The 12095-nt window shown below is 35.5% G+C and overlaps 1 protein-coding gene across 4 annotated transcripts in view; it reads left to right on the plus strand.

Moving 5' to 3' along the window:
• TNPO1 (transportin 1) overlaps positions 1-12095 on the plus strand; it is a 90275-nt gene that overhangs the window by 37921 nt on the left and 40259 nt on the right. For all 4 annotated transcript variants that reach the window (XM_036310958.1, XM_036310960.1, XM_036310961.1 and 1 more), the window contains exons 4-6: positions 4939-5088; positions 6974-7080; positions 9260-9393. In XM_036310958.1, coding sequence (XP_036166851.1) covers positions 4939-5088; positions 6974-7080; positions 9260-9393 — 391 coding nt within the window. The remainder of the gene's footprint in view (positions 1-4938; positions 5089-6973; positions 7081-9259; positions 9394-12095) is intronic.

Here is a 12095-nt window from a genome sequence, read left to right on the forward strand (position 1 = left end):
AATGACAGTCATTTGATTTTTTTTTTTTTTTAATATACTTATTTGCCAGGTATCTTGTAGGCTCCGAGGCAATGAAGTAAGCAAAATAAACAAGAGTATCTGCCCTTACAGAGATTACCTTGTAGTGAGAGGTGTTCATAGAGTTCTTTGAATTGTGTATTCCCTTCTTGGAACATTGTCAGATACAAAAGCACTCAGATATGTATTAACCTGTAAATGAAAGTACTGTAATATCCTGTTCAGTGATTAGTGTTTCAGAAGCCATAGTGCAGTAAGATACTGCATTTGGAGTTAGGAAATAAGTCTCAGACTCGGAGACACATTTACCTCTTTTTTCACCTATAAAATGCATGTTAGACTACCAGACCATCTGCAAGGTTTGAGCTCCAAGCTCTAGTCGGTTAATGGCCTTAGTGCGTAGTAAAATCTAACTAATAAATTGTATTCAGATTTTAATAATCCACATACAGTAGAGTGAATTATTTTGAATTATTTTTGAATAATCTAAATCAGGGGTCCTCAAACTACGGCCCGCGGGCCACATGCAAATACAAATATTGTATTTGTTCCCGTTTTGTTTTTTTACTTCAAAATAAGATATGTGCAGTGTGCATAGGAATTTGTTCATAGTTTGTTTTTAAACTATAGTCCGGCCCTCCAACAGTCTGAGGGACAGTGAACTGACCCCCTGATTAAAAAGTTTGAGGACCCCTGCTCTAAATTGTAAGGGTTTTAATTTGTGATTGAGGAATATAATAGAAGCTTCAAAACTTTCTAAACCTACATTTTAAGAAACTAGAAATTCCATCAGTATATCTTTAACGTAAATTAATATTCCTAGCTTGATAAGTGTACTTATGATATTTGGTGGGTGGCGGGGGGGTGTTAATCCTTACCCGAGGATATTTTTACCCCCGTTGATGTTTAGAGAAGAGTGGATGGAAAGGGGGGTATGGGGAGAAGGAGAGGGAGAGACATAGATGTGAGATACATCAGGCCTGCAACCCAGGTACATGCCTTTGACTGGGAATCAAACCCTGTTTGGTCTGCAAGCTAACGCTCTAACCACTGAGCAAACTGGCCAGGGTGATACTTTGTTTTGGTTTTTTAAAATTTCTGTATTGTTTAAAGTATTATATATGTCTCTCCCCCCCCCACCCCATTGAATACATTGTTTCTTAATAAAGTATATTTTCTCTGTATACTATAGTAGTTGGTAATTAAATCAATGCTATTTCTTTTTGTTTTGTTTTATTTTTTCCTAAGCCTTTATATCGGGCATTTTCTTTTCTTTTTTATTGATTTCAGAGAAGAGAGGGAGAGATAGAAACATCAATAATGAGAGAGAATCATTGATCAGCTGCCTCCTGCATGCCCCCACTGGGGATCGAGCCAGCCGCAACCCAGGCATATGCCTTTACCGGAAGCTAACCCAGGACCCTTCGGTCCTCAGGCCAACACTCTTATCCATTGAGACAAACCAGCTAGGGCAATGCTATTTGTTTTTAAAAGAACTTAGTAAGTGAATATTTCTAAACTGTGATTCACTTGGAAATTTTTAAGCTTATTTCACCAAGCTTTCTACACTGTCATGTCCTCATCCTAAATTCCAAATATTTAAATGGTTAAAATATTATACTCTTTCTCAAAGCTTTCTTGGTGTATAAAGGTACATCAGAAGTATTTGAAAAAGCAGACAAACATTCAAGTAGCAGGAGAAGTTGGTGTAACTGCCTTCAAAAAGACCTATTAGTTACAAAACCACAAAATGTTGGAAAGGGATTTTATTCAGGTTTTCCAGACACTAACTAAAATGTATTTCTTGCCCTGGCCGTGTAGTTCAGTTGGTTAGAGCATCATCCCAATACGCCAAGGTTGCAGGTTTGATCCCCGGTCAGGGCACATACAAAGAATCAACCAATGAATGCATGGATAAGTGGAACAACAAATTGATATAGTTGATGTTTCTGTGTGTATGTATGTATTTGTTTACACGGAATTGTGGAGTAAAAGTTTAAATCTGGAAGAGACCTCAGAAATGAGCTCATCTAAATCCCTCATTTTACAGATGAGCAAAATGGGGCCCAGTGAAGTCAAGTCTTCTTTTTTTAATAAAAGGCAATGGTGGCTTTATTAAGTGGGTTTTGGACAGAGGATATTTTTCATTTTAATTAAAAATATTTTAAATCATTTCACTTTATATTTATTGAAACCCTTCATCTTGTAAACTTTATTGTAAAAAAATATAGTGGTCCTAGTCGGTTTGGCTCAGTGGGCAAAGCATCGGCCTATGGATTGAAGGGTCCCAGGTTCAATTGCGGTCAAGAGCACCTACCTCAGCTGCAGGCTTGAAGCCCCAGCCTTGGTTAGGGCGTGTCCAGGAGGCAACCAATCATTGTCTCTCTCACGCTGATGTTTCTCTCTCCCCCTCCCTTCCACCCTTTCTGAAAACCAATAGAAAAATATCCGTGGGTGAGGATTAACACACAAAAAACCAAAACAACATGGTGTATTTCTTGTAAATAAATACACATGCCATTTAAAATAAAATTATATTACTGAACTAATGGGCTAACTTAAGACAAAAAAGTTTGTTGCTTGAGGAAGTTAAATATTTGGCTATTACTTTATGACGGTTTTAAATTTTGAAAAGAAGTTAGAAGTGTTTTTCTTTTTAAAAAAATGTTTTTATCGATTTTTTTTGGCCTGGTGAGGGGTGGGGGGTAAGGGAAGGGAAAAGGCATGGGTGTGCTGGAGGGGGGGAGCCTATCAATTTTTTGTTGTTTTAAGGGAGAAAGGAAGGGGTGGGGGGGAGAGAGAGAGAGAGAGAGAGATAAATACATCGGTGAGAGAGAAACATCATCAGTTGGCTTCTTCTTCATGCCCCCTACTGGGGATAGAGCCTGCAACCCCGACAGTGTTCTGACCAAACCAGTGACCTCTTGGTTTATGGGTCAACGCTCAACCAATGAGCCACCCTGGATGGGCTTTTTCTTTCATTTTAATCTACTTATTGGAATGAGTTGTAATTGAAACTAGAAAGAAGATTTTATTTATTTTTCTCTCATTTTTTGAATTTATTTTTCACAAAGTAAAGTACAAGTTTAAAAATCAAATAGCACAGACTTTAACAGAAAAAGGAAAGTTTCCTGTCCAACTTCTGATTTTTGCTTCCCATAGTCAAAATTTTCAATTCATTTTTAAATCTTATAACTGTTTCTATCTGTATTGACCTCCACATTGACTTTATAAAAAATGTTTATTCTACTCTCAAGACTTTTTCATTTTAAACACTATACATTGACCACCTTACTATGGATGATGAGACTACAGCTCTTTTCTCATCCTACCTTCAACCCTATCCTCCCAGTATAATTACATCACAACTTTGGGTTAAATATTGGAAAGAAGATTTTAAATGGTGATATAAAATCTCTGGCTATATGGCTTGGTGGCCTGAGTGGGGTTTATGTGCAAAGAAACTTTGCCATCTTTTTGCCTCTCTATGTGTTTTACCCTTGACGATTTCAGTGCCAGTCAGATTTTAGGAGCGTACTACTAATTAAAACAAGCTCAGGTATTTATTTTTTAATAAGGTATGTGAAATAGTAGTGCTGTAAAAGCATATTCTGTTCAACATAGCAGCTCTTCATGTCTTCTAGCCCTTCGAGGAGAGTGAAAGTACACAGTGCATCAAGTGTAGGCTCTGGAGGCAGACCCCTGAGGTTGATATTTTGGCTTCCCCACCTAGCTCTGTGACTTTGGCAAAGGCCTCAGTTTCTTCAGTTGTGCAGTGGGAATAATTACCATCTCATGAGGTTGTGAGGATTAAATGCAAACTACTTGCAAAGCACTTAGTGGTGTTTAGTCCCTGATACACACTCAGAAGATGTTAACTATTGCTGATATTGTTGATGCTGGTGCCAATTGGTAACATCAGTTATAGTCTGCAGGTATTAAATTGCTTCTTGAACATTTAACACCACCTATGGATTAAATGTTTTTTTAAAAGTAAATTCTGCCCTAACCGGTTTGGCTCAGTGGATAGACGTCGGCCTGCGGACTAAAGGGTCCCAGGTTCGATTCCAGTCAAGGCCATGTACCTTGGTTGCAGGCACATCCTCAGTAGGGGGTGTGCAAGAGGCAGCTGATCGATGTTTCTCTCTCATCAATGTTCCTAACTCTCTATCCCTCTCCCTTCCTCTCTGTAAAAAATCAATAAAATATATTCTAAAAAAAATAAAGTATTAAAAGAAAAAGTAAATTCTGTTTTTAAGAAAACTTACAGAAATTTTAAACTTGTTTTACTCCCCCCTCCACCCCCCTTTTTTTTTTTAGCTCAGAGGCAAGTGAAAAACATGGTATAAATGAACGACAATTATTTGTATGTGAAGGTGACCCTATATATTCTTTGTCCACTTGATTTTTAATGAGATATTTTTAGTAACTAACACTTTCAGATCTGTAATTTGATGTTTATATCAGGTTTCAATAAAGCTTGAATACAGTGGTCATATATAAACTAAATTAACTCTTAAACTAAATTAATGGTTCTCAACCCAGTGCAATTCCTCTCCCTCAATTTCTCCCAGAATTTGACATTAACTGGAAACATTTTTGGTTGTCACAACTTGGAGAATTGATACTGGCATCTGTGGCCAGTGATACTGCTGACCATCTTATAGTGCACAGAACAGCACCCCACAACAAAGAATTATTTGGCTCAAAATGTCAATAGTGCCAAGGTTGAGAAACCCTGAACTATAAAATCATGGAGCTAATCTTTTGAAATCATTTATGATATTTTTTCCTGGTTATAGCAAAATTATTGAAATATAATCAGTTTTTGAATGTAAATATTTTTAAAGTTACTGTTCTTGATAACATTTTAAAATGAAAATGACTTTAAAACTCAGTACTGTTGTTATTTTACTACAGATGAACCCACACGATCATTGAGTGGTCTCATTTTGAAGAATAATGTGAAAGCTCATTTTCAGAACTTCCCAAATGGTGTAACAGACTTTATTAAAAGCGAATGTCTAAACAATATTGGTGACTCCTCTCCTCTGATTAGAGCCACCGTCGGTAAGTTATGTTGTTAAAATTTTGCTTATCTTGTTTGTAACGGTTGTTTTTTGATATGATACACCATTTTCATAGGCATTTCATCTGTTTCAAGTTAAATTATGATGGGGAAATTTTTCATTGCTACTCTTAAATGCTTTGGATATATTTATGGTTGCAATAAAAGCTCTCTTGTCCAGTGAGACCCAAGGGTCCCTGGTAGTTGATTAATCAAAGTTGGTGAAAATGGGGCATTAATAAGTGATAATTTAGGACCACTGTCTTTTCTTGGAGTTGGTTTGTGATTTTATTATTTCAGTCAACATCCTTTAATGTGTTTATACACTTGTGGGAAATTTTCTGTAGAATTAGTGCATAGAAGTGGCATTACTGGGTCAAAGTGTGCTGTTTAAACAGTTAAAATTTAATAGGTATTGCTGAGCACACCAAATTTTATTCCCATCTTTTTGTACACAGAAAATTAAAATGTTTCACTTTTTGCAACTGTGTTAGGCATTTGAAGACTCTTCAGTAGTGGATGAGATTATATGGAGCCAGATAAATTTGAATTTCAAATTTCAACATTCTTCAATCTCTCCTAGCAGAAGTAATGGATGTTAGCGGTCTATTAGTGCCAGGGTGTTACTTATGTTTATTTTTTATCATTGCTTTTTTTAAGGCAGCTTGGTTTCATTTAGGCAGATCTAGAGCTTTCTCTTTTTCTCAGTTCTTCTATATTTTTAACTTTGGGAAAGAATAATTGGCAGAAGGTACAGACCTACTATTAGTCTTGCTGCTTTTTTGTCTTACTACAAACTTATTTTATAGTAAGCCTGATATCTTTAAAATGCTATCCATGTATTAACCCTTACCACATACTTTCAAAATTTTAGCTAAGAATAAATATTGACTAACTTTACATTTTGTAGCTCTTTACCATTAGGAGCAGCCTTCTCAAGACTAATGGTAGAAAATTCAGAAAGAATTCAAACACACAAACAATGGGATTTGCTATTTCGTAGTAATCATTAAGCATTTACTGTATGCCAAGCATTTTGTGTGCATATCTCACTGAATTCTCAAAATAACTATTAAAAAGAACACTTCTAAAAAAATTTTATAAATTCGTATTTTGAAGCTTAGAGTACCTATAATTTGCCTATCAGAGTTTATGCTCATTAAATAAAAGGATCTATAATTGGCAAGTATATAACTTTGTTACTAATATAAGATTTACTAAGGCAGAGGAAAAGATTAACACAAACTTTTTGTTACATATATGTGTAACTATCACAACTAAGCTGCACTACACAGTTGAAATAATCCAGTCAGAGTGGCATTGTCAGTATGTGCCACTCAGTTCTCCCAGATCAGCTTCCCAGTGATTCATCCTTGATCCAGTAAGTGGGAAACTTTCTATTTTCTCTCTCCATATCTACGTCCCTCCATGGCTGTGATCCTAGGTTAAGCTAGGGAGTTATTAGCTTCTTGATGTATTTTTATTTGAATGTAACAGATTCATACTCCTCACCCAGTAATACATGATACTAACATTTTTGTACATATTTTATTCTTTTGTAAATTCTATAAAATAGGAGTAATTTTAATTAGTGGAACTATTCTTGGAGAAGAGCAAGTTGTAGTCTTCTGTACAGATGCTTGTTAAAAATAAAAAAGAGGGTAAAGTGTTAAAAAAAAAAACAGGTTAGAAACAGATCTGATTTATGCTGTGGTGATGTGGGGATTCTTGATGAATGTTATTTAGATGGTTTGGAAGTCTTAGGCTGATTTGGGGCATTTAGTAAGTGGAGGAGGGGGGATTGCACATGTTTGTGTGCTGTTGTTCACATGATAATATCTAACATAATGCAGTCAGATTTCCTAAAAGTGTGTGTTTTCTTTCAAGGTATTTTGATTACAACCATAGCCTCCAAGGGAGAATTGCAGAATTGGCCTGACCTCTTACCAAAACTCTGTAGTTTACTGGATTCTGAAGATTACAACACTTGTGAGGTAAAAATACTTGCTTCATCATATAATTTTTCTTGTGCTATTGTATACTAAGAAACCTTTGAAATTTTTTCTCTGGAAATATTTCAAAACTTAAAAACCTAAAATTACCTTTGTGTTTTACATTAGTGATCATTTCTTACTCTTTTCTATAAAGACTAAGTTTTAAAACATCTTTACTATATTTCCTACAAAGAAATATCTCCCATTTTTGTATTTAAAAACTTTCCTTGGATATATGTATATCTCTATAATAATAGCCATTGTCAAGCTTAATCAGTTCGGGTGGTATTTTTTGAAGATAGACTTAAAATTGACCAAATTCCCAGACCATGAGTATTTTTTCAGCTTCTCTAAATTGTTTTTGTGCCTCTTACTGTATGACATGTCTAATTTTAATCATGCATTGATTGTAGTATCTCATTGTTCGCCACTGATCAGATCAGTAGCAACCTTTTCATTTGGGAAGGTGAGGGAGTCTGGATTTCCTCTACAATTTCTCACTGTTAATGAGTACTTTAAGACTCTCTCATTAACTGGGCTCCAGTTTAGGTAGAAATCTGTTTTAAATGGAAACCATTATAGGTGTTTTGCGTAAGGCAGTGACCCATCTTCCTCTCAAACAAGAGCATGGCTTGGCAGGGCAGGCACAGGAATAACCTAACATTAAAAATCAGGAGGTCACCCTAACCGGTTTGGCTCAGGGGATAGAGCGTCGGCCTGTGGACTGAAGGGTCCCGGGTTCGATTCTGGTCAAGGGCATGTACCTTGGTTGTGGGCACATCCCCAGTGGGGGGTGTGGAGGAGGCAGCTAATCCATGTTTCTCTCTATCCCTCTCCCTTCCTCTCTGTAAAAAATCAATAAAATGTATTTAAAAAAAAAATTAGGAGGTCTTGTGATGGGGCACTTTGTTGTCAGATCTGACTTGGGGAAGGGAGAGAAGGATAGTTAGCAAAACAGTCTTTAGAAAAGACTATAAGAAAAAAAACTTGCATTCTCATATATATATGTATTTTCAAGTAATGCCTTAGAAAAACACTGATAACATTACAGGAAAACTGAATAATATTTAGCCATCAGGTAACGGTTTATTAAAAGTTAAATAGTACACCCGGCTGGTGGCTCAGTTGGTTGAGTGTTGTCCCATAAGCCAAAAGGTGGGTTAAATTCCGAGTCAGAGCATGTACAGAAGGCAACTGATCTCTCTCTCTCTCCCCCCCCCCCCCCCACCTCCCTCTCTCCCTCTCTCCCTTCCTCCCTTTCTCCCTTTCTCCCTTTCTCCCTTTTACCCTTTCTCTCTCCCCCTTCCCCTCTCTCTCTCAAATCATTAAAAAATATATCCTCAGGTGAGGATTAAAAAAAAGGCAATTATATTTTTAAACAAGTTTAATAGTGCTTTGGTATAACAGTAATATAAAAAGAGATCAAAATTTTAAGCACTTTCCAAGAATAAAAAAAAATTGTAGCTGCAATAGTCTTGAAATTGTGGAGTAGCTACTACATAAGTCATTCTTTAAAGAGACAGTATTCATAAATTAATTGTACTGTGGAGAATAAGTTCCTGGGAGTTGCTAATGGAATTAAAAGCAGTAAAGCATGTAAGTGGATGAACTAATAGGTTACATATTGTGTGCAAGAGCTCTAAGTTAGCCCATTTGGTGTAAAAATGACTGTAGAGAAATAGTTGCCAATTTGAATTGCCTGCCCTTTTAACAGATTTTGTCACCATTACCCAATAAATGGCTTACATGTATGTAACTTTTTAACAATTTTTTACCGATATTAAGACCTCCTTTATGCTTCAAAGAAGAGAAGTGGTACAATGGTTAGATATATGTAAGTATAGTTTTTTACAAACTGATAGTACTTAAAAGAGAAAAAGTATTGTTGACTTAAATTGGTAAGAATATTTCAGAAATTAGGGTTTTGAATTAGATATTACAGTCTCTGCCAACCAAAATAGCTTCTCATTCTAAGTTATTTAATGGTAAAATAAAAATGTATCATTATATATAAAACTGAGATTAATAATTTGTCATAAAATTGGTTAATCTTAGAGATTTTTTTGAGGAAGCATTTTATGTGAACTGAAAACAATTCATACAAATTAGGTAATATTCCTCAATTTACTTTTAAAATGACTTCAATTTTTAATTAATTCTAATTAAATGTCTTTTATAGGGAGCATTTGGTGCCCTTCAGAAGATATGTGAAGATTCTGCTGAGATTTTAGATAGTGATGTTTTAGATCGTCCTCTTAACATCATGATTCCAAAATTTTTACAGTTCTTCAAGCACAGTAGTCCAAAAATAAGGTATCTATATAACTAATATTAAATTTAATTTATAAACTCTGATATAATTCTTACCACTTTATTTTTACATTATTTATTATTTTTGTAACTAGCAAAATCTATTAGATATTCCACAAAGGTGAGTTTTGATAACTTACGTTTATTCCTTTAAAAACACAGCCGGTAAAATACTGACTTTTGCTGCTGAAATTGTCATTGAATATGTCAGTTCTACATGTTTAATTACATTTGTAATGGTTAACAGTATGCTTTTAAGGTTCCTTGTGAAAGGTTAAAACTCAGTGTGTTGGGGGGTGTTTGTTTGGTTTTTTGTATTTTTTAATTTATGAATCTTGGCAAGTACAGGTACTTTTATTGGCAGCTATGTAATAAAAGTTCCTCAAGTATGACATCTAAATTATTAAGTAACTAGAGGCCTAGTACACGAAATTCGTGCATGGGTAAGGTCCCTAGCAGCTGCCAGCTGCCAGCCAGGGCCTTCCTTCGTTCCACGCCACCCCCTGGTGGTCAGCGAGTGATCAAACTCCTGGTCAGTCGAACTCCCGAGGGGACACTTTGCATATTAGGCATATATACATATACGTACACATACACATATACCTATTTATTTATTTACTTACTTATTTTAGTTTAAGGGGCTTACAACCTACTTATTAAAAAAACACAGTACATTTTAATCCTGACGGTGGAAAGATTTTTTAGTGCACTCTGAAATCACATAGTGGACATGGTTGGCTGGTCCTGAAGTTAACGTAGTCTGTTTTGGTTTTTTCTCTATATCTGTAATTCCTTGAAACTGCCTAGCATCTAGTTTTGAAATATCATTATATTTAGAATATTAAATAAGCCTTTGATTAATTTTGTTATCAGTTGTCCTATCCTATATAATAAAAGGGTAATATGCAAATTGACCCTAACAGCAGAACGACTGGGAATGACTGGTCACACTGACACACACTGACCACCAGGGGGCAGACACTCAATGCAGGAGCTGCCCTCTGGTGGTCAGGGCGCTCCCATAGTGGGAGCTCTGCTCAGCCACAAGCCAGGCTGATGGCTGCTAGCACAGCAGTGGTGGCGGGAGCCTCTCCTGCCTCCTCAGCAGTGCTAAGGATGTCTAACTGCTCCCCACTGGCAAGTGGACATACCTGAGGGCTCCCGGGCTGCCAGAGGGATGTCTGACTGCCAGTTTAGGCCTGTCTCAGACTGCAAGAGGGCACAGGCCGTGCTGAGGGACCCCCCCGAGTGCACAAATTTTTGTACACTGGGCCTCTAGTCACGCTATAATTATCATGATGCCTTTATTACATTGAAGTGTGTAAGACTTTGTAATTTCACCAAAAGTTCTCCAGCCTGCTATACTTTTTTCCCCTTCAATTATGTATGCTTTTTGTAACTTGAACTTTGCTTATTGTTTCTGTGGAAAAGTCATTGCTCTTCTGGTTGTCATTTGATTTTTGTTTTTTTTATGATTGTCAGTACATCATGCTTTTATGTAGAATAATCAAATATATTACTATGTATAGTAGAAATTACGTAGTTTCTAGAGGATTCAGGGATATACAACTGAATGAACATTAGTGTATATGCTTTAACTTTTGGTTCAGATGTCCATTGGGGCTTACTTCAGGATTCCAAACTGTGTTTCGAAGGATTGTGGTTTCAACAGTGTAACCAGAGGGTAAATTGGGAATCTTTTAGTTCTTACGTTTTTACCTCGATTTAATTTTACTTGTCCTCTTATGCAGTACTTAATCTAGTGTTAAACTCACAGTAGGAACTTAATAGATGCTTATTTGTGGGTGATGTCATGCAAATAAATATTTTCAAAATAAAATTTTACTCCTCCTGGCAGAGGAAATTAGATAGAGGAGTTCATATTCCCTTGGAAAGTATTCCCCATTGAACATTTCCACTGAGGTGTGAAAGTGTGGTGATTTGCATACTTCTAAGAAATTTACTTTTTTGTGACCAGTTCTCAGCAATTAAAACAGAAAAACCAAAAAAATATTCCTGATAATAGGTACACCATTACTGGATATAAAAATTTATTTTGTAATTATAATACGTGTACTTAAAACTTAACAAGGTACACGTAGTTTAGCAATACAGAAATGTTTCCATTTAGTGAATGTTCATTACTGCCCATTTGAGATTCTGTTGAATATAGTGTTAAAATATTTTTATTTTAATGTATATTTGAGTAAATGATACCTGTTGTGTGTTTTATCTGTGCACTAAACGTATTTTACATCTTTATGTAGTTTTATTCCACAAAATTATTTAATAATTTATCAATACAGTTTAACTGGTATTTACTGTGAGTGTATTTCCCTCTCACAGTAACTATTAGACTTTGAGAATATAGAATGAGGCAAACAAATACAGTTTTATCCATCACATGACTAAGCAATTTAAAAATCGGAGGCATTTTATTTTTTTAATCACAGTAGAGGTGCACAAATTGGGTTATGTTTCGTAACATTCTCATCATTTCCCACTTCCATTCAATCCGTAGTTATTTATTATTTTTAATAATCGCTCAAACCCACCAAATATAATAAAAGCAAAGGCCTTGAAAATAACCTATATCTAATCCCAACTTGATCCTTTTCTTGGAATTTTTAGAAAATAATTTTATTGATCTTGGTTTTCAATTTTATAAAAGTTATATGAATTTAATCTTTGGCACCTTAAATTTA

Source organism: Myotis myotis, unplaced genomic scaffold (assembly GCF_014108235.1).
Source record: "Myotis myotis isolate mMyoMyo1 unplaced genomic scaffold, mMyoMyo1.p scaffold_m19_p_5, whole genome shotgun sequence".
Taxonomy (NCBI): domain Eukaryota; kingdom Metazoa; phylum Chordata; class Mammalia; order Chiroptera; family Vespertilionidae; genus Myotis; species Myotis myotis.